Below are 22,771 nucleotides of genomic sequence, written 5' to 3'. Positions count from 1 at the left end.
CGCCATATGCCGTCGTCTGTTGTGGTCCTGCGCATGCGCTGGTCCGGCGGGTGGGGACCTCTGCGCATGCTCGCCGGTGGCTTTCCCCTTTGACCTGACGGGGCTGGTGGAGTCGCGTGTGTCGAGGCATCGCCGTTTGTTCCAGGCCCGAAGGGGGAGAGAGAGACCGAGACCGGGGCCGCAGGCATGAGCGCCATCGAGCAGATGAGGGCCAATGTGGGCAAGTTGCTGAAAGGCATCGACCGGTGAGAAAGGCAGAGCCCGGGGGCAGGCGGCGGGCCCATAGCAACCTGTGTCCGGCTACCTGCAGCAACAATTGTCTGCGTCTGTGTAGCGCCTGACGCGACCTCAGCACAGCTCCCACTCCTCCTCAGCCGCTGACAACCAATGCGGTCCTCTCCTAACGCGGGAAAGGCGGCAGGCTGTCAGTGCACAGCAATATCCCCCAGTCACCTGGATAGGAAATGATTCCGTGTGGGCTGTCAGGACACCAGGAGCAGTTTCTCTTCCCCCTCTCTCTCTCCCCTCCTCCCTCTCTCTCTCCCCCCCCTCTCTCTCTCCCCTCCCCCTCTCTCTCTCCCCTCCCCCTCTCTCTCTCCCCTCCCCCTCTCTCTCTCCCCTCCCCCCCCCTCTCTCTCCCCCCCCCCCCTCTCTCTCTCCCCTCCCCCCCTCTCTCTCCCCCCCCCCCCCTCTCTCTCTCCCCTCCCCCCCCTCTCTCTCTCCCCTCCCCCCCCCCTCTCTCTCTCCCCCCCCCCCCCCCTCTCTCTCTCCCCTCCCCCCCCCCCCCCCTCTCTCCCTCCCCCCCCCCCCCTCCCCCTCCCCCTCCCCCCCCCCCCCTCTCCCTCCCGCCCCGCTCTCTCTCTCGCCCCCCCCTCCCCCTCTCTCCCCCCCCTCTCTCTCTCTCCTCTCCTCTCCTCTCCCCTCTCTCCCCTCTCCCCTCCCCCTCTCCCTCTCTCTCCTTTCGAAACCATCCTGACAAATAGGGGACCTCGCTTCAGTATTTCGTTCGAAAGACACAGCATCCCTAACAATGCAGTACTCTCACCCCTAACCCCTCACCCCAATGTGGTGACTTTTCTCTTGCCATTAAGGCCTGGAACATTAGAGTTAAGAGCAGAATAGCCCATTCAGCCACTTAAAACCACCTCTGCCATTCAATAAGCTCATGGCTAATTCATCCAATAAAACCATGGCTGATCATTTTGTTTAGATTAGATTACTTACAGTGTGGAAACAGGCCCTTCGGCCCAACAAGTCCACACCGACCCGCCGAAGCGCAACCCACCCATACCCCTACATTTACCCCTTACCTAACACCACAGGCAATTTAGCATGGCCAATTCACCTGACCCGCACATCTTTGGACTGTGGGAGGAAACCAGAGCACCCGGAGGAAACCCACGCAGACACGGGGAGAACGTGCAAACTCCACACAGTCAGTCGCCTGAGTCGGGAATTGAACCCCGGTCTCAGGCAGCAGTGCTAACCACTGTGCCACCGTGCCGCCAATCACAGTCTGATAGCCTTTGACTCATAGAATGGGCCCTTTGGCTTATGATGTTGTGCTGAATATGACACCAAGTTAGACTAATCTCTTGTCCATATCCCTCCATCCCTTACATGTTCATATGCTCATCTAAAAGTCCCTTAAAAGCTCCTATCATATCAGTCTCCACCATCACCCCTACCTGTGCGTTCCAGATTACTCCCACTGAGTTTTTATGAGGAAGTGACAATGAGAATGGATGGGGGCAAAGCAGTAGAAGTGATCTGTATGGATTTCACTTAAGGCGTTTGACAAGGTTCCTCATGGTAGACTTGTTAGCCAGGTTCGATCATATGGAATACAGGGAGAACTAGCCTATTGGATACAGAACTGGCACGAAGGCAGAAGACAGAGGGTGGTGGCGAAAGGTGGCTTTTCAGACTTGAGGCCTGTGACCACAAGGATTGGTGCTTGGTCCACTGCTTTTCATCATTTATATAAATGATTTGGATGTTAACGTAGAAGGTATGATTAATATGTTTGTAGATGACACCAAAATTGGAAGGTTACCTCAGAGTACAATGGGATCTTGATCAAATGAGCCAATGGGCAGAGGAATGGCGGATGGAGTTTAATTTAGATAAATGCACGATGCTGCATTTTGGAAAAGCAAATCTGAGCAGGACTTATACACTTAATGGGATATTCCTGGGGAGAGTTGATGCACAAAGAGACCTTGGAGTGCAGGTTCATAGTTCCTTGAAATTGGAGCCACAGATAGAACAGTAAAGATGGTGTTTGGTATGCTTGCCTTTATTGGACAGTGACAGTGCATTGAGTATAGGAGTTGGGAGGTCATGTTGCAGCTGTATAGTCAGGCTGCTGTTGGAATACTGCATGCATGCAATTCTGGTCTCCCTGCTATCGGAAAGGGTTCAGAAAAGATTTACAAGGATGTAGCCAGGGTTGGAGGGTTTGTGCTCTAGGAAAAGGCTGAATGGACTGTTTTCCCTGGAGTGTCAGATGCTGAGGGGTGACTTTATCGAGGTTTGTAAAATCATGAGGGGTGTAGATAGGGTAATAGCAATGTCTTTTCCTTGGGGTGGGAGAGTCAAAAACTAGAGGGCATAGGTTTAATGTGAGGGGGAAAGATTTAAAAGGGACCCAAGTGTTAAGTTCTTTTACTCTTGAAATTCTTACACACTCGTTGCAGCTGCAAATGCCAACTTTTGTGAACAAGCAAAATTTATTAAAATATAGTACAAGCTTTGGAGAAACCTTTAACACACCTCACAGGGCTTACGGGGTCATAGCAAAAGCTTTCTCTGAACAAAGGAAACAATCTTTCCTTTATACAAAAATCTTTCCATCACAGTTAATGTCCACAAGACAAGCCCCCAGCCATCCCCTCACAGTCACATACCACTCGAGATACAATGCAGAGACCACCCCACCTCCATAAACAATGTAATGCAAATCATCCCTTAATGGTCGAATCTGTTGCAAATTATTATTTGTAACTATAGGGGAGTAGTCAAATTCCAAATGTAATGTTCTTATTGATTTCTGGATGAAAATGTAAATCATCCCTGAATGGCAAGGAAATGGCCATGTGAACCTCCCACATTCCAGCTATAAGACAAAGACACACCACAGGGCATTCAATTTTTACAGGTCAGTGGACCAAATTAACTCTTTAATATCTCATAAAGGCCAACTTTTTCAAGCAGAGATTGGTGAGTGTATGGATTGAGAGGAAATGGTAGAGGCAGGTATAATTATAACATTTAAAAGGCATCTGGATGGGTATATGAATAGGAAGGGTTTAGAGGGATATGGGCCAAATACTGGCAAATGGAACTAGACTTATTTGGGATGGCATCTGGTTGGCATGAACGAGTTAGACTGAAGGATCTGTTTCCGTGCTGGTTATATCTCTATGACATTGTCTTTGAACTTTGCCCCTCTCGCCTTAAATACATGCCCCCTAGTATTAGACATTTCAACTCTTGGGGGGGGGGGAAGATTCTGACAGTCAACCCTATCTTTGCATCTCATAATTTTATAGACTTCTACCAAGTCTCCCCTCAGCCTCCGCTGCTCCAAAGACACACCGAGTTTTTCTAGCCTCCTCATAGCTCATACCCTCTAATCCAGGCAGCATCCTGGTAAACCTTTTCTGTGACCAGAATTGAATGTAATGCTGTAAATATGGCCTAACCAAAATCTTATAAAGCTGCAACATGACATTTTGACTCTTGTACTAAATTCCCCAACCAATAAAAGTAATTTGCAAGGTTTGAGAAGGTTCGTAGCTCAGGTTGAGGTTTAGGGTGTAGCTTGCTCACTGAGCTGTAGGTTTGATATCCAGATGTTTCTTTACCTGGCTAGGTAACATCATCAGTGACGAACTCCAAGTGAAGCGAAGCTGTTGTCTCCTGCTTTCTATTTATATCTTTCTCCTGGATGGGGTTCCTGGGGTTTGTGGTGATGTCATTTCCTGTTCGTTTTCTGAGGGGTTGATAGATGGCATCTAGATCTATGTGTTTGTTTATGGCGTTGTGGTTGGAGTACCAGGCCTCTAGGAATTCTCTGGCATGTCTTTGCTTAGCCTGTCCAAGGATAGATCACATCAATCACATTACCAATGAAAACATCATGAAGTGAGTGGACCTGTGCCTCACCACCCAGTTCACCTTCAACAACATAATCTACAAACAAACCAACGGCACACCCATGGGATCTCCGCTATCAGGATTCATAGCAGAAGCAGTAATGCAAAGACTAGAACAAACAGCCCTACGAACCATCAAACCAAAAATCTGGGTCCACTATGTAGATGACACCCTTGTCATCACAAAACGAAACAAGATAGAAGAGACATTTAACATCATCAACAACACCCTTACAGGCATAAAGTTCACCAAGGAGGAAAAAACCGACAACAAACTCACATTGCTGGACGTCACGGTTGAAAGAAAGGACAACAGCGAATCACAAACCTGCATATACAGAAAACTGACAAACACTGACCAAATACTTAACTACACCAGCAACCATCCCAACACACACAGACAAAGCTGTATCAGAACACTATTCCAACGAGCCACCACACACTGCAGCACAGACAAACTTCGGAAAACAGAGGAGAACCGCCTATACAACGTATTCAAGAAGAACGGATACTCAAAATACAGTCCGCAGATTCCTCAGGAACAAATCGTGACAAGCAGACCAAACACAGCCAGAAACCCTAACCACCTTACCATATATCAAAGAAGTCTCAGAAATGACCTCCAGACCACTAAGACCCCTCGGAATCCTAGTAGCACACAAACCCACCAACACACTCAAACAAATACCAACAAACTTAAAAGACCCAGTACAACCCATGGACAAAACCAACGTCATCTACAAAATTGCATGCAAGAACTGCCACAGACACTATGTAGGACAGACAGGGTACATGCACATTAGCTAGCCACAAAAAGACACGACCCTCTCTCCCTCGTAGCCCTACACACGGATGAAAAAAGCCACCATTTCGACTGGGATAACACATCTATCCTGGGACAGGCTAAGCAAAGACATGCCAGAGAATTCCTAGAGGCCTGGCACTCCAACCACAACGCCATAAACAAACACATAGAGCTAGATACCATCTATCAACCCCTCAGAAAACGAACAGGAAATGACATCACCACAAACCCCAGGAACCCCATCCAGGACAAATATATAAATAGAAAGCAGGAGACAACAACTTGGCTTCACTGGAGGTCACCACTGATGATGATACCTAGCCAGGTAATGAAACGTCTGGATTTCAAACCTACAGCTCAGCGAGCAAACCTACACCCCAATAAAAGTAAGCTGTTTGGCATCTTTACCACCCTATTTACTTGCGGGGGCACTTTCAAGGAGGTATGGGTTTGAACCCCAACATCCCCCTATACATCCAGGCTGTTCAGTGTCCTGCAGTTAACTGTATACATTTCCTTAATTTTGATCTCCCAAAGTGCAGCACCTCATACTTACACTTGCCCAAATTAAACTCCATCTGCCATTTCTCCATCCATATCTGCAACTGATCTGTATCTTACTGAATTGTTTTTGACAACCTTCTACCCTATCCACAACTTCGCCGGTCTTTGTACCATCTGCAAGCTTACTAACCCACCCATCTACATTTTCATCCAAGTCAATATTCTGTGTTGGTTTCCTTTTGGATGTTCTGGTTTCCTCCCACAATCCAAGACGTGCTGGTCAGGTAGATTGGCCATGCTAAATTGCCCATAGTGTTAGGTGCATTAGTCATGGGTAAAAATAGGGTAGGGGAATGGGTCTGGGTGGGTTACACGTCAAAGGGTTGGTGTGGACTTGTTGGGCTGAAGGGCCTCTTTCCACACTGTATGGAATCTAATCTAATCTAAAATAAAAACCTCTATTTACAGACCTCAGGCCAGGAATGCACCTTTCCACCACGACCCTCTATCATCAGTGGGCAAGCCACTTCTGAATCTACGTGGCCGAGTCACTGTTGATCCCATGCAGCTTGATATTCTGGATTAACCTAAAATGAGGGACTTTGTTGAAAGCCCTACTAAAATCCATGTAGATAATATCCAGTGCTTTACCATCATTGATTGCCTTCATCCCCACCTCAAAGTTCAATCAAGTTAGTGAAACATGACTTGCCCCACTTTCTCAGATGTGCATAAATCACATCCCTAAGAATTTTCTCCAGTAACTTCCCAACCACTAATGTGAGACTCACTATCTATATTTTCCTGGATTATCCCTATTTCCCCTCTTGAACAGAGCTAATGTCTTGAATCCAGTGACTGTCCATCAAACCCTTGTTTTATTCTCACCCTGAAGAAACTGTTCTCTGTTTCTCACAATCTAACAGCTGCTTATACCTATCAATTGATTCAAGATTTTTCAGATTATTTTAACCAGTTTCAAATTTACAAACTGCCATAGTGGGATTTTGCACCTGTTCTCAGGGTTATTAATTCAGGCCTTTGAATTTTTGCGAGAAGGCGGCATCACCAATTGTATCCTCTTTCCTCCACAGGTATAACCCTGAGAATCTGTCAACATTGGAACGTTATGTGGAGACACAGGCCAGGGAGAACGCATATGATCTGGAAGCCAATCTGGCTGTTCTTAAACTGTATGTATACCTCTTTAGAATTCTCATTGACCTGAAATGTTAACAGTTTCTCACTCCATAGATACCACCTGAATGTTTCCTGCGTTTTCTGTTCTTATTCAACAGTTGGATTTTCTTTAACTTCAATAAGCCTGAATATCTTCCCCCTTTCCACTTTTCACTTCTCCTTTCTTAGAGATACTGTTTTATTGTTGGGGGAGAACAGTTTCCAGCTTCAGAGTGCCAGTCACTATCTATCATTTCACTTGTTACTGATGTATGAACGTAGAGTTCTTGCACCGTAGTCTCTTATGGGGACTAAACTCCTGCTGACATTCCTAACCTCAGGTTGCAGAAGTGAATTATGGTACCCCTCCTTGAAACCAGCTCAGTCAACATAGAATCTTGGATTGGTTATAGCACAGATGGATAATATTTGGTTCTTCTCTATTCTCATCCTCTGCTGGAGCAGTTCACCTACATCTGTCTTTTCTCCAAACTCTCCCAATATTTTAATTTTCCCATAATGAATGCTTTGCTTGTACTTCCCTCCAGCACCATCTCGCTTCATCTTTTGTTAGGCGATGCTTAGTTTGCAGTATTGACCAGAGCTGAGATCAGTTTGGTTTTTCTGTTCTCAATTAATGACTAACTGAAAGGAAATGGGAAGAAAGGGACTTCCCCAAATTTAAAAGACTGTGCAGAAATGGCTCTCTCACTGATCTATTTACCTGTTTTTTCCTTGCAGGTATCAGTTCAATCCTGCCTTCTTCCAGACCACTGTCACCGCACAGATCTTGCTGAAAGCGCTGACGAATCTGCCACACACTGATTTTACACTGTGTAAATGTATGATTGACCAGACACACGTATCCTTATAAGAGAGGCTGCTGCTTCAGCATGGGTTTGTTAACTAGCTTCTGCCTTCCATCAACAAATGGAGGCAACTAATATATCAGAGTGCTCAGCTTTTTGCACTCCAGCAAAAGGGGAAAGTGAAGACTGAGAAAAATTGGACTGAAAATATCTGGTATTAAGAATCTAATGATGACCATGAATCCGTTGTCATTGTTGTAAAAGCCAATCTGTTTCACTAATGTCCTTTTAAGCAAGGACACTGCCATCTTTACCCGGACTGGCCTACGTTTGACTCCAGATCCACATCAGTGTGGTTGATGCGTAACTGTCCTCCGATGGGCAATAAACGCTGGTTGAGCCAGCACTGCTCTCATCCTGAGAATGAATGAAAAAATAATTAGCATATTCCACGTTTACATCCCACTCTGTTGGAACTGTTTATCTCCCTCCGCTTTTAAGATCCAAATCTCATGTTACTGTACTACAGTGTCTTGATTTCTTTTTTCTTTCATATTCATCCCTGATAAGATTGTGGATTTAAAGAACCAGCACAGACTTAATGGGACAAACAGCCACATTCTACCAATGTGTACTACCATGTTCTGAAGGGCAGCTAGGGATGGACAATAAATAGTGGGCCAGCCAACAATGCCCACTTTGTACGAGTGAATAAAAATTTCATTTTATGCAGAGTTAAGTATCTACAGCTTTGTGCATCAGATCCAGTGTTGACACAGTGTGCCTTCAAAGGAGCTCTGACTGTACCATTCTGTCCAGTTTTTGTTTGAAACGAGTTTTGCAACTTTTCTGGCTTCTGAAAAGTTGTACCGATTCTGATTCTTCTGAGTACAGTTGCTGAAGCTCCATGTGGTCTTTACGCTGTCCTCCCTCACTGCTGTTGCCATATTGGTTGCATTTTGAAATGTAATCCCTGCCACTTATACTAGTGGGCACATCTGTGTAGTAATAGAATTTGCTCAATATGAGGTGGATAATGAAGCCGTTACTATGCTCCTTGTGGTCTCTGCTGCTGACTATAATAGCAAATGAGTCGAAAAGTGTGGCGCTAAGGAGCAGGAGAATCGACGTTTCGGGCATAAGCCCTTCAGGAGTTCCTGATGTTGTTTCTCCAGTTCAGATGCTGCCTGAAGTGCTGTGCTTTTTGACTCTGATCTCCAGCCCTCACTTTCTCCTATAATACCAAATGAGTCAAGATGCAATTCTCATTCATTTCCTGTACTGGCCCCGAGAAATCGGTCTGTTGACAAAGTGAATGTCACAGATAGGGAAACTGCAAGTCTTCCTGGGTGGAGTTAACAGGATGTGAAGAATTGCCATTAAATTGGATGCATGTGTCACTCTTGTGGGATTGTCAAATGGTTTGCTCTGTGTATCTGATCTAGGTAACTGCACGTTAAGTGGCAAAGATTGAATGTTTTTAAAAATAATCCTTGTTCCTTAAGCATGACACAGCCCTGCTGAGAGTATTGAGATTGATCTTCCTTAATGGGGCTTAAACAGCAGGAAGAACGACCAATCCAGCAAATCCTGAATCTCGGTGATCTACTGGAGACCTGCCATTTCCAGGATTTCTGGGTGAGTAGAGTGTCTCAGACTGTGTTATGTTATACTTGTGTCATGTTAGAGGCTCCCAATTAAAATATAACTAATTGCCTTGGATCTGTATGAATTAGAAGGCATCTTTTTGATGTTAGATTTTGTTCAACTTGACCTCTGACATGACAGCTTGGCACAGCATTGTGATGCTTCAGTTCACTTAAACCTGGTGTGACAACATAGATTTTTGCAACAGTATTTTCTTCTCCGTGCTCACTTTCTGACACTATCCTTATTGTTATGTGGAGGATAAAAGGTTTCCTACGTTTGGAGGCTAGATTATTAGTGGCATTGTTAGTTAAGGACAGTATTACAGTTGCAGAAAGGAGGTTTGGGGACCGTCAACTGAGGTAGTATGGGCTGAGCTTAGAAACTGGAAAGGAGAGCTCACCCTGTTGGGAGTTTCCTAGAGGCCTCAGAATAGTTTCAGAGATGTAGAGGAAAGGATAGCAAAGATGATTCTGGATAGGAGCGATAGCAACAGGGTAGTCGTTATGGGGGAATTTAACTTTCCAAATATTGACTGGGAATGCTATAGTTTAAGTACTTTAGATGGGTCAGTTTTTGTCCAGTGTGTGCAGGCGGGTTTCCTGACACAGTATGTAGACAGGCCAGCAAGGGGCGAGGCCACATTAGTTCTGGTACTGGGTAATGAACCCGGCCAGGTGTTAGATTTAGGGGTGGGTGAGCACTTTGGCGGTAGTGACCACATTTCAGTTATGCTTACTTTAGCGATGGAAAGGGACAGGTATATACTGCAGGGCAAGAGTTATTGCTGGGGGAAAAACAATTACGATGTGATTGGGCAAGATTTAGGATGCATAGGGAAGGAAACTGCAGGGGATGGGCTCAATTGAAATGTGCAGCTTATTCAAGGAACAGCTACTATGTGTCCTTGATCAGTATGTACCTGCCAGGCAGGGAGGAAAGTTGTCGAGCATGGGAGCCCATGGTTTACTAAGGAAGTTGAAGCTCTTGTCAAGAGAAAGAAGAAGGTTTATGTTAGAATGAGATGTGAAGGCTCAGTCAGGGTGCTCCAGAGGTACAAGGTAGTCAGGAAAGACCTAAAGAGAGAGCTAAGATGAGCAAGGAGGGGACATGAAAAGTTGGTGGTGGATAGGATCAGGGAAAACCTTAAGGCTTTCTATAGGTATATTAGGAATAAAAGAATGATGAGAGTAAGATTAGGGCCAATCAAGGACAATAGTGGGAAGTTGTGTTTGGAGTCAGAGGAGATGGGGAAGGGCTAAATGAATATTTTTAGTAGTGTTCATTCTAGAAAATGACCATGTTGTCAAGGAGAGCACTTAGATATAGTGGGCGGCACGGTGGTACAATGGTTAGCACTGCTGACTCACAGCGCCAGAGACCCGGGTTCAATTCTCGCCTCAGGCGACTGACTGTGTCATTCTCCCCGTGTCTGCGTGGGTTTCCTCCCACGTGCAGGTTAGGTGAATTGGCCATGCTAGGTAAGGGGTAAATGTAGGGGTATGGGTGGGTTGCACTTCGGTGGATCGGTGTGGACTTGTTGGGCCGAAGGGCCACACAGTAAAGTAAAGGCTACTAGACTAGATGTGATTGAATTTCACAATGAGGAGATGTTAGGAATTCTGGCAAGTGTGTATAAATAAATAAGTCCGGATCAAATTTATCTTAGGATTCTCTGAGAAGCCAGGGAGGAGATTGCTGAGCCTTTGGCTTTGATCTTTATGTCATTGTCTACAGGAATAGAGCCAGAAGACTGGAGGATAGCAAATGTTGTTCCCTTGTTCAAGAAGGGGAGTAGAGACATCCCTGGTAATTATAGACCAGTGAGCCTTACTTTGGTTGTAGGTAAAGTGTTGGAAAGTCAACATGGTTTTGTGAAGGGTAGGTGGTGCTTCACAAACCATATTGAGTTCTTTGAGAAGATGACCAAACAGCAGTTGATGTGGTGTGTATGGATTTCAGTAAGGTATTTGATAAGGTTCACATGGTAGGCTATCGCACAAAATACAGAGACATGGGATTAAGAGTGAGTTAGTGGTTTGGACCAGAAATTGGCTAGCTAAAAGAAGACAGAGGGTGATGGGAAATGTTCATCTTGGAATTCAGATACTAGTGGGGTACTGCAAGGATCTGTTTTGGGTCCAATGCTGTTTGTCATTTTTATATAAACAATCAGGATGAGGGTATAGAAGGACAGCCATTGAGGTCGGAAGGTTGTGGATAGTTCCGAAGGATGTTGTGGGTTATAAAGGGACATAGATAAACTACAGCGCTGGGCCGAGAGGTAGAAAATGGAGTTTAATGTGAAAAAGTGTGAGGTGATTCACTTTGGACGGAGTAACATAAATGCAGAATACTGGGCTAATGGTAAGAATCTTGGTAGGTAAGATTCTTGGTAGTGTAGATGAGCAGAGAGATCTCTGTGTCTGATGTATAGAGATCTCTGAATGTTGCCACCCAGGTTGATAGGGTTGTTAAGAAGGCATCCAGTGTGTTAGCTTTTATTAGTAGAGGCATTGAGTTTCACAACCATGAGATCATGTTGCAGCTGTACAAAACTCTGGTGCGGCTGCACTTGGACTTTTGCGTGCAGTTCTGCTCACCGCACAATAGGAAGGATATGGAAGCTTTGGAAAGGGTTTCATAGGAGATTTACTGGGATGTTGCCTGGTATGAAGGGGAGGCCTTATGAGGAAAGGCTGAGAGACTTGAGGCTGTTTTCGTTAGAGAGAAGGAGGTTGAGAGGTGACTTCATTGAGACATACAAGATAATCAGAAGGTTAGATAGGGTGGACAGAGAGAGCCTTTTTCCTCAAATGGTGATGACTAGCATGAGAGGGTGTAGCTTTAAATTGAGGGGTGATAGATATAGGACAGATAGCAGAGGTATTTACTTTACTCAGAATAGTAGGGACGTGGAATGCACTGCCTGCTACAGCAGTAGACTTGGCAACTTTAAGGGCGTTTAAATGATCATTGGATAGGCATATGGACAAAAATGGAATAGTGTCGGTTAAATGGGCTTCAGATTGGCTTTGCAGGGTGATGCAACATCAAGGGCCGAAGAGACTGTACTGGGCTGTAATGTTCGATGTCCTATTATAGCACATTCACTTGTGCCATTATCACACTGTCTAAGACAGACTATCAAGTAGCATGGTCCAAGAGAAGCTGGTATGTAATACACCAAGACTCTCAGCAGAGAGATTACAATTGCTGGCATTGTTTGTCTCTCTATCATATTTCTGTTGAAGAACCATGAATCTTTGAACTTCAGTTTTGCAAATGACCTGGGCTGCTGTTGTGCTTTGAGAGGAGGGAGAAAGAGAAAATGTATGTCAGTGAAACCCAGATTGCCTGACTGATTTGGAAAGGTGGGCTACTGGAGATTAACCAGTCAGTGTGAGGTAGAAATGAGATAGCTCCCTCCACTCTGCTGTGGGAACAACATTTACTAAATTTCAATGTCCCTCTCTATCCAGCGTAATCTGGAAGAAAACTCAGAGCTGATTGATGGAATAACCAGCTTTGAAGACTCAGTGCGAAAATGTAAGTATAATCAGAAAACTGCATTGATTTTCCTATAAATAGAGAACTCTGCAAGGGTTTAATAACTGTAATTTGTGAGATCTTAATAGAGAGTGTGTGTTTTTGTTGGCAGAATTACACTATTTGTTACAATGCTGTTTTTGATGAATATTGTATAAAATAGCTATTGCTGTTTGACTAAATTGCCACTAGAATGTTTTAGTTACACAATAACCAAAACCAAGTATTTAAGGTAGAATCAGCTGTCTATGTGGGATTTTCAAACTGTACAGTCTGGGATGGCTCCTCACCTATTGGAATTCTTCCCTCAGTTATCTGTCACGTCGTTGGAATCACATATCAAACAATTGAGAAATGGCTACTGGCCGAAATGTTGGGGGATCTGACAGGTAAGGATTAATGCTGACCATGAGATAGAAGCTCCTCTGAATTGTTACACAGGATTGGTTTCACTGAGGTGCAGTCATGAAACTGTGAGCAGGTAAATCTTTTTAGAATAAATTTAATGTAAATAAAGTACATTGTTATGCAATCAGAAACAAGCTTTCATCTGCACTGCTCTCTTAGTGTTAATATCAAAATCACTGTGTTGTCCTCTGTTAACTTATTCCGAGGAGCTCAAAGTTCAAGTTATCGAGGTCTACAGCACAGCAAGAGGCCTTTCCACCCGTTGGGTCTGTGCTGATCAAAAACAACTACCTAATTATTCTCATCCCAATATCATGGGACGACTTTCTCAATTTTCTGTTCTTGATGCAATCTTGTAACAGGTTTTTGTAAACAAAAAAAGGCTTGCTATTTGTAATCAATTCTTCATAACTTAGCCAATCTTCACTTATCATAGTTTCAATTCTGACACTTTGCTTGTGTTTCTTTGTGCATCAAAGATATTCTGGACTGTCCTTTGTAGCTGTTGATCAAGACCGTGTGTAACTAAGCCAAACAAATTGAAATGTCTCTGATGTGATTCCATCTTTCTGTGATTGGATCTTACTATAGTTAAGAGTGAGAGATGCCACTTAATCCACTCCTGAAACCACCACGTCTCAGTCTTCCCTTAAAAGCCTTATCAAAGCTAATCTTTTCACCCTGTCAGTCACCGTTCCTTCTTCATTCTTGTTCTCCTTCTCTCCCTATTTAACATCTGATTCTTTTTACCTCTGTGAAGTGCTTTCAGATAATCTCCCTGCAGCTTATACAGTAGTATTTGATTATGATTGAGTGGCCTGTTCACACACTCATGAAGAGTAGCCGCTTGGATGAGCCACTTAAAGGTAACTGCATTTGAACCCCCAGGGACCACCTCAAAGTGTATTATCACCTTTGGAAGGGAAGTGGCTTTTCCAGTTGCAGTATCGGTATTAGGTTCATTTCCCAAAGTTTCACACACGGGATGCAATTCACACACACCAACTTCCGCAGTTAAAGTTTATTAAAGCCTGGACAAGTTAGGTGACCCTTTGCAAGTGTGCAGAGTTGAGTCAAAAGAGGCCCCAATTAATTGATGATAGCAGTAGAATTTTAGTAAATGGCTGCCCAAATGATGGGTGGATTAAAATGAATGTTCATCTCAATTCCTGTATTGATGTCCCCTCCAATGACTTCCAGAATGCTCAGCTCCTTAGAGAAAGACAGTGCAGTTGAACCCTTTGGACATTAATGTAATGTTACAGTACAATTTAATCTTTTAAATGAACACCCTTATTGTCCCATATGAGGAAACACCTCTCCATATCTACTCTGTCAAGACCTTTCAAGATTCTATTTGTTTCAGTCAAGTCCCATCTTACTCTTTTAAACTCCAGCAAATACAAGCCTATTGTTGTGGTTCTGTTCGCCGAGCTGGAAGTTTTTGTTGCAAATGTTTCGTCCCCTGGCTAGGCGACATCATCAGTGCTTTGGAGTCTCCTGCGAAGTGCTTCTTTGATGTTTCTTCCGGTATTTATAGTGGTCTGTCCTTGCCGCTTCCGGGTGTCAGTTTCAGCTGTCCGCTGTAGTGGTTGGTATATTGGTACACGAGCAAAACTAATGTAGTTTACAAAATACCATGCAAGGACTGCACAAAACACTGTATAGGACAAACAAGAAGACAGCTAACAATCCGCATACATGAACATCAACTAGCCACGAAACGACACGACCAGCTATCCCTAGTAGCCACACACGCAGACAACAAGCAACATGAATTCGACTGGGAAAACACTACTATCAGAGGGCAAGCCAGACAGAGAAGAGCAAGGGAATTCCTAGAGGCATGGCATTCATCCACAAACCCCATCAACAAACACATCGACCTGGACCCAATATACCAACCACTACAGCGGACAGTTGAAACTGACACCCGGAAGCGGCAAGGACAGACCACTATAAATACCGGAAGAAACATCAAAGAAGCGCTTCGCAGAAGGCTCCAAAGCATTGATGATGTCACCTAGCCAGGGGACGAAACGTTTGCAACAAAAACTTCCAGCTCGGCGAACAGAACCACAACAACGAGCACCCAAGCTACAAATCTTCGCACAAACCTAGATACAAGCCTAGCTTGTCCCACCCTTCCTCATAAGACAGCCCGTCCATACTAGGTATTAGTCAAGTAAACCTTCTCTGAACATCTTCTAATGCAATTACATCCTTTCATAAATAAGTTGACTTGTACTATACATACAGTACTCCAGATGCAACCTCACTGCTGCCATATATAACTAGAGCATAACCTCCATTTGAATTCAGTTTCCCTTACAATAAATGATAATATTCTATTAGCTTTTCTAACTACTTGCTTTGTGTGCATGGGAGGGGGGGTGACCTGATAGAGATTTACAAAATTGAGGGGCATGGATAGGGTAAATAGGCAAAGTCTTTTCCCTGGGGTGGGGGAGTCCAGAACTAGAGGGCATAGGTTTAGCGTGAAAGGGGAAAGATATAAAAGGGATCTAAGGGGCAACTTTTTCACACACAGGGTGGTACGTGTATGGAATGACCTACCAGAGGATGTGGTGGAGGCTGGTATAATTGCAACATTTAAGAGGAATTTGGATGGGTATATGAATAGGAAAGGTTTGGATGGATTTGGAGCTGGGTGCTGGCAGATGGGATCAGATTGGGCTGGGATATCTGGTCGGGTTGGACTGAAGGGTCTGTTTCCATGCTGTACATCTCTCTGATTCTATGTTAACCTTTTGTAATTCATGTACCAGGACACCCAGACCCTCTGCATCTCAGAGCTCTGCAATCTTGCACCATTTAGATAATATGTTTCATTTTAATACTTCCTGCCAAAATGGACTATGCACATTTTCCTACATTCAACTCTATTTTTTACATTTTTGCCCATTCACTTCACCTATCAATATATTTTTATAGCCTGCGTCCTCTGCTCAACTACATGACCTGGTCTAGTCACCAAATTGGCAACCATATAACCTGTCTCTTCATCCAACATTTAAGGTCCCTGCACCGATCCCTGTTTTTATCAACTGTTTGGTATTGTAAGATTTGGATCTTGATGCAGTTGAACACAATATTCTCAATCTTTAGCAATGATCAGTGGAATGCTTGTTATGCTACTTAATTTTGAAATTAAAAAAAAATTATACTTTATTCATAAAATAATTTGATGGTCTGTACACTTGGTCATGCCATTCGTACGTAAACATTTACAGAGATCAGAATTTATCATTTTTATATACAGGTCTGTACATTTATCAATCATATGTCCATCTATTTAGCTGAGGCGTCAGCAGAGCCCAAATGACTACATGGGCCCCCTGTTCTTCTTAGGCAGGCAGAGGTTAAACGGTGGTCTTTCCCCACCGCGCCTTGGCGGCAGCTGCCCCAAGCTTCAGCACGTCCCTCAACACGTAGTCCTGGACCTTGGAATGTGCCAGTCTGCAACACTCATTCGGGGTCAACTCCTTCAGCTGGAAGATCAACAGGTTTCGGACCGCCCAGAGAGCGTCCTTCACTGAGTTGATGATCCTCCAGGCGCAGTTGATGTTCGTCTCGGTGTGCGTCCTGGGGAACAGACTGTGGAGCACGGAGTCCCGCGTCATGGCGCTGCTCGGGACGAACCTTGACAAACACCTGTCTGCATTCTTCTCCAGACTTCTTCTGCGTAGGCACATTCCAGAAGGATGTGTGTGACAGTCTCGTCCCCGCCCCCCCCAACCACCACCACCTGCAGCCCCTTTGAGGGCAGCGTGCAGTGCGGCTGAGAGTTCAGGTGTGAATAAAAGATCTCTTCTCAGTACCAGCCAAGCCATGTCTTGGTGCTTGTTGGAAAGTTCTGGCGATGAGGCATTCTGCCAAATGGCTTTGACAGTCTGCTCAGGGAACCACTTGATAAGATCCACCCTCCTTTTCCCGAAGGGTCTCAAGGACACTACGTGCTGACCACTTCCTGATAGACTTGCGGTCAAAGGTGTTTTTCTTCATAAACTTTTCCACGAAGGACAGGTGATACGGAACGGTCCAACTACTCGGAGCGTTCCGCGGCAGCGAGGCCAGGCCCATCCTTCGCAACACTGGGGACGGATAGAACCTCAGTACGTAGTGACACTTGGTGTTTGCGTACCGGGGATCCACGCACAGCTTGATGCAGCCACACACAAAGGTGGCCATTAGGGTGAGGGTGGCATTGGATGTGTTTTCTCCCCCATTGCCCAGATCTTTGTACAGCGAGTCCCTTCGGACCCGGTCCATCTTTGACCTCCATATAAATTGGAAGATGGCCCGGGTGACTGCAGCGGCACAGGTTCTGGGAATAGGCCAGACCTGTGCCACGTATAACAGCAATGACAGTGCCTCACACCTGATGACCAGGTTTTTTCCCCGCAATGGAGAGCGACCGTAGCTTCCATCTGCCCAGTTTCTACCTCACTTTGTTGATACGCTCCTCCCAAGACTTGGCGCATGCCCCAACCGCGCCCCCCCCCCCCCACCCCCACCCCCAACCAAATACCCAGTACCTTCGGGTGGTTGGTCCTGACGGCGAAGGGGATCGAGGATTGGTCGGCCCAGTTCCCACAGAACATGGCCTCGCTCTTGCCTCGGTTTACCTTGGCCCCCGAGGCCTGTTCGAACTGGTCACGTATGCACATGAGTCTGCGCACGGACAGCGGATCAGAACAGAAAACGGTAACGTCATCCATGTACAGGGAGGCCTTAACTCGACAAATGGCTCTATGCAGCACACAAACAAGGCAGGAGAGAGAGGGCAGCCCTGTCTGACTCCAGATCTGACTGGGAAGCTATCTGATTCCCACCCATTGACTGAGACTGCACTGACAATGTTGGTGTAGAGCAGTCTGATCCAATTGCAGATTCCGTCCCCCCCAAAGCCCATTTTGGAGAGAACATCTCTCATATACCTGTGTGATATCCTGTCAAAGGCTTTCTCCTGGTCCAGGCTGATCAGGCAGGTGTCTAACCCTCTGTCTTGCACGTAGGCGATCGTATCCCTGAGGAGTGCCAGACTCTCAGCGATCTTCCTACCCGGTACAGCACAGGTTTGAGGAGAAAGTGAGGTCTGCAGATGCTGGATATCAGAGCTGAAAATGTGTTGTTGGAAAAGCGCAGCAGGTCAGGCCGCATCCAAGGAACAGGAAATTCGACATTTCGGGCATAAGCCCTTCATCAGGAATCCTGATGAAGGGCTTATGCCCAAACCATCGAATTTCCTGTTCCTTGGATGCTGCCTGACCTGCTGCGCTTTTCCAGCAACACATTTTCAGCACAGCACAGGTTTGGTCAGGTTGAATCACCGAACCCAGAGCACACCTGACCCGGTTGGCGATTACCTTTGACAGAATTTTGTAATCCGCATTCAACAGTGAGATTGGTCTCCAATTTTTGAGTTCCTCCCTCTTCCCCCTGCCGCTTGTAGATGAGGGTGATGATGCCTTTCCTCATGGATTCACTCATGGTGCCTGCCTGAAGTATACCGACATACACCTCCAGCAGGTCCTGGCTAATCAAGTCCCACAGAGCAGAACAGAGCTCGACCGGTAAGCCGTCGCTTCCGGGAGTTTTATCCTTTTCGAAGGACTCGAGGGCCTTGGTCAGCTCGTCCAGAGATAGTGGCTGGTCCAGCGTCTCCTGTGTTCTGTCGTCTAAGACCTCTGTGATAGAGGACAGGAACGACTGGGAGGCCGCGCTGTCGGTCGGCTTTGTGTCATACGGACTGATAAAGAAGGATTTGCTGATCCTCATGATGTCAGCCTGAGATGACGTTATCGAGCCGTCTTCTTCCTTCAGGCTGCTGAGCACGGAGCTCTCTTTGTGCACCTTCTGGAAGAAGAAACGTGAGCATGTCTCGTCCTGCTCCACCGAGCGGACCCTGGACCCGAAGATTATCTTGGAAGCCTCCGAGGCTTGCTGGCCCTTCACCTCCTTGAGGTCCTCCCTGACATCCACCCACATCGTCTGCAGCAGGAGCAGGTTCTGCATACTTTCCTGGAGCTGGGACAGTTTTCCCCGCCTCTCTCTCGCCTCCTGAACACCTTTTGAGGATGGAGAACCTCTTGATGTTCCCTTTTACTATTTCCCACCAGTCCGCTGGGGACTCAAAGAGGGGCTTCACGGTTCTCCAACCTGCATAGTCCCTCTTGAGCTCCTCAATGTTTCCCAGGGTCAACAGCTTTGTGTTCCACTTCCACGTTCCCTTACCCACCCACTGCTCGTCCTGTAGGTGACAGTCGGCCAGCAGGAGGCAGTGGTCAGAGAAGAACACCAGCTTGACGTCGGTGGATCTGACCGAGAGCGTTCGGGACACAAACAGGTAATCAGATTTGATGCTACGCACATTGATGCTGGCAATTCTTATCCCCATTTTAACAGTTTACGAGGTTACCAGTATCCATTTGCTGCTGGTCTTGCCTCTCTGGGGTAGCTGTGTGCATCCCCGTGGTGATGGCAAACTGCTAGACCCTCCCAGGGCTGAGGTAGCTGTCCGGCTCCACGCTGGGGCCATTTCCCCACTCTGGTGTTTTCGGGTCAGGCCAGGGGTCCGCACCGTCCAGTTCTCCATCTGACAGCGGGGCTGTCACAGGACCACTGCTCCCAGTTACCTGGAGCTGTGGGCCGGTGGGTACCTCTTGATTCTCACCGGGTGGGGGAAGGTCTTTACCCATCCCCTCAGAGGGATCGTCTTTTCCTGTTTGGGCGGTGCTGCCCTCCTTTTTCCCCACGGCCTATCTCTTCCTCTGGTGACGACCCTCCTTGCACCCGTCCTCACTGTCAGAAGAGCTGCCTGTATCCTCTTCGTGTAGGTGTCGCTTCCCCCTTCGCTGGGTGGCTTTGGGGCCCTTGAGAGGTTTCCTCTTCCTGCTTTTGACAGTAATCCAATCCTCTGCCTCCTTTGTTCCCTCTTCTTCCATTTCCTCCGTCTGTCTTGAAGGAGCTTGGAACGGCTGCTGCATCTCCCCGCTGTCTGCCGTCTGCTCCGCTACAGCCTGCCCTTCCTTCTGGGTGCCTCCAGACACCGTTCCCGTGCTGTTTTGTGGTAACCTGCTGGTCTTAGGTGGTCCACGGCTCGTGTTGCCACCTCCGGCCATCTGTGCATAGGTGGCAGCCCCTCGTCTTGGGCAGGCCTTGTACATGTGGCCCGCCTCTCCGCACAGATTACAGTTCTTGGCCTCCTTACATTCCTTGGTCGGGTGGCCTTCCTGCTTGTAGCCTGACCTCCCACAGGTTCAGCACACTTTTGGCTGCCCTGCGTATGTCCGGTAACCTCTGCTTCCTCCGATGACAAAGCTGGAGGGTGGGTGGAGGATGTTCCCACTGGCACCGACCCTCAGTGTTACCCTGACCTGTCATTTGCTGGTCCAGATCCCGAAAGGATTGACCACATCGGTACTCTCTCCCTCGACCTGGACGTATCTTCTCAGGAAGGTCAGGAAATCTGCTGCTGGGACGTGGGGGTTGTACATATGGATTGTTACAACCTGACTCCTCTGCGCAGGAAGCACACACAACGGGACCGCCAACAAGATGGAGAACAGAGGTTCCCCTTCCTTCTCCCTGAAGATCTTCAGGAGCTGCACGCAATTCTTCACGCTCCTGAAGGTCACGTCGAAATAGCTGGCTGCAGGGAAATCCTGCAGGCAGTACACGTCCACTGCTTCGAGCCCGCAGCACTCCAGCAAAATCATCTTCACAAACACCATCCGATCGACCAGTGTGTGCTCCTCCACCTTCTTCACAGTCACCCTGACTGTGTTGCCAATGCCCTGGCCTGGGCTGCGAGCGGTTGCTGAGGCCATAGCTCTGAAGTTGGCTGATACCTGAATTGGTGTTAGGCCGAAGCCAGCATTAAGATCCACCAAGAGCAGGTCAGCACAACCAAACGATCCTCCAACGTCCAATCATGATCCAGCGATGGTCTCCAGCAGCTCTGACAACTCGCAACACGATCCGTGTGGTTTCTCCACCGCCAGCACACGTCCGCAGCGTCGAGACTGCAGCACTCGAGCAGAATCTCTTCCTCTGGTCCTCAGGAACTACACATATTGAGCTAAAAGATTGAGAAGCTGGTTATGCTACTTAAACCAGTCAGTCCGCATGTTGGAAAATGCATAGAAGTGGATCTCCCTCTTCGTACAACAGTGTCTGACCTTCCTTCAGCCCCTCCTATTTGGGTGCGGTTCATTTAGAGTCTGAATCCACAACTCATGGACACCACTTTGTCATTTGAAACCTGACCACATGTCCTAAGATTGGAATGATACACACTTGTTGTCTAGTTTTAATTTTGTCTTTGGAAGTGAGATGATCTGCAGTGTCTCAACGTATGTAAATATATGTTTTTCAGATATGCAGCTACAAGTTTGGATGAGTAAGTACGGCTGGGTCGAGGCTGAACCAGATAAAATCTTCATATGTAACCAAGAAGAAAGTATCAAACCCAAAAACATTGTGGAAAAGATAGATTTTGACAGTGAGTTTTATTTTATATATCACTGCAGGAATAACATGGTTAGACCGTGACTCTGTTTCTTGTGTTAATAATTTGATTCACTGCTTTTGTGATTGTGGCTATCTAGGGTCCTGTTTCTAGTAACACCTCAATTATCCATTGTACAGAAGTGTATTGGGCCATGAGGAAGCTGTCCCTGTTTAACTGGAGCTGATTTGCCCCCACCTGATAGTTGAACCCCAGGCCTGTCCCTGAATTGGAAGACTAGTGGTTACTGGATTAGCCTGTGGAGCAGGAAACAGAGCAGATTTTCCCTTGCTACCTCCTCAGCATGGGCATGATACAGCCAGTTGTATTGGGATGTTTTACTGTTAAGTGCACTGAAGAAATGTAAGTTTTTTTTTTAATCCCAATACTGCTTTGCCTGGGATCAACTAATTATTGTGCAAACAAAGTTACATATATTCCTCTCAGTCCTGTTATGTAAAGCCATGAAGCTCTTTGAAATATACAAATTGTTTTGATTTTCACTACATAACGTGGATCAATACTCTTATTATTTGTTCATTTTTTTTATTTTCAAATTAAAATTGAGAACGTGGAACTGATTGTTTTTTCTTTTGTTTCCAGGTGTGGCTAGCATCATGGCGTCCTCCTAGTGACACCCGCTATTGTAGACGTCCAGGTGTTTTTTGACAAAATGCTCTCTCCATTATTCTTGTCAATAAAATTATTGAAATTACTTGAATTGTACGATCAGATTTAGTTGCTGAATGGGGAATCTGAAGCACAAGTGCAGACGTGTTCTTTCTTTGCTTGCCTAATTTGTTTCATAACCTGTAATGTTATTTTGAAAACTCCTTGTACCTCACCTATTTACAGTGGCTGTACCACTGCCCCCAAATCTTCAACTTCCTCTGCTCTAAGCCCTGGAATTCTCTTCCCTAAATTCTCAACTTCTCCCTCTTTTTTTTGTAAAGGACCCTAAAATATAGTTTTTTTTCAACAGGTAATATCTTCTAGTGGGATCACTGTTAAGATTTGTCAGAAAATATTGCTGTGAAATGTTTCATATGGCATTTTATAAATGCCAGTTATTACAGAATCACAATTGGATAAGCCATTGCAGTTTTTGTGCTTTTCTTCCGCCTACCATCACTCTTCTCTCAAATCTTTCCATTTTTACTGTTTGGATGTATTAACC

The 22,771-nt window shown here is 46.0% G+C and overlaps 1 protein-coding gene across 1 annotated transcript; it reads left to right on the top strand.

The window, feature by feature from the left end:
• The first annotated feature begins 68 nt into the window (after positions 1-68).
• On the top strand, positions 69-22,309 carry eif3k (eukaryotic translation initiation factor 3, subunit K). Its single transcript, XM_060856089.1, has 8 exons — positions 69-245; positions 6,564-6,662; positions 7,390-7,510; positions 9,021-9,095; positions 12,587-12,653; positions 12,965-13,042; positions 21,463-21,588; positions 22,198-22,309. Exons 1-8 carry the CDS (start codon positions 187-189, stop codon positions 22,224-22,226), a joined length of 654 nt encoding a protein of 217 aa, XP_060712072.1. The 5' UTR covers positions 69-186; the 3' UTR covers positions 22,227-22,309.
• The last annotated feature ends 462 nt before the right edge of the window (positions 22,310-22,771 follow it).

Source organism: Hemiscyllium ocellatum, chromosome 47 (assembly GCF_020745735.1).
Source record: "Hemiscyllium ocellatum isolate sHemOce1 chromosome 47, sHemOce1.pat.X.cur, whole genome shotgun sequence".
In the NCBI taxonomy this organism is placed as follows: Eukaryota; Metazoa; Chordata; class Chondrichthyes; order Orectolobiformes; family Hemiscylliidae; genus Hemiscyllium; species Hemiscyllium ocellatum.
The sequence above is the reverse complement of the archived record's forward strand: the minus strand, read 5'-3'. Positions and strand labels throughout refer to the sequence as shown.

What these genes read in the sequence shown, in the direction of transcription:
- eif3k (XM_060856089.1), top strand. Translation starts at nt 187, where the DNA reads ATGAGCGCCATCGAGCAGATGAGGGCCAATGTGGGCAAGTTGCTGAAA. An exon ending in TTGCTGAAAGGCATCGACCG is followed by an intron (nt 246 to 6,563) that starts GTGAGAAAGGCA and finishes TTTCCTCCACAG; the next exon opens with GTATAACCCTGAGAATCTGT. An exon ending in GGAAAAGATAGATTTTGACA is followed by an intron (nt 21,589 to 22,197) that starts GTGAGTTTTATT and finishes TTTTGTTTCCAG; the next exon opens with GTGTGGCTAGCATCATGGCG.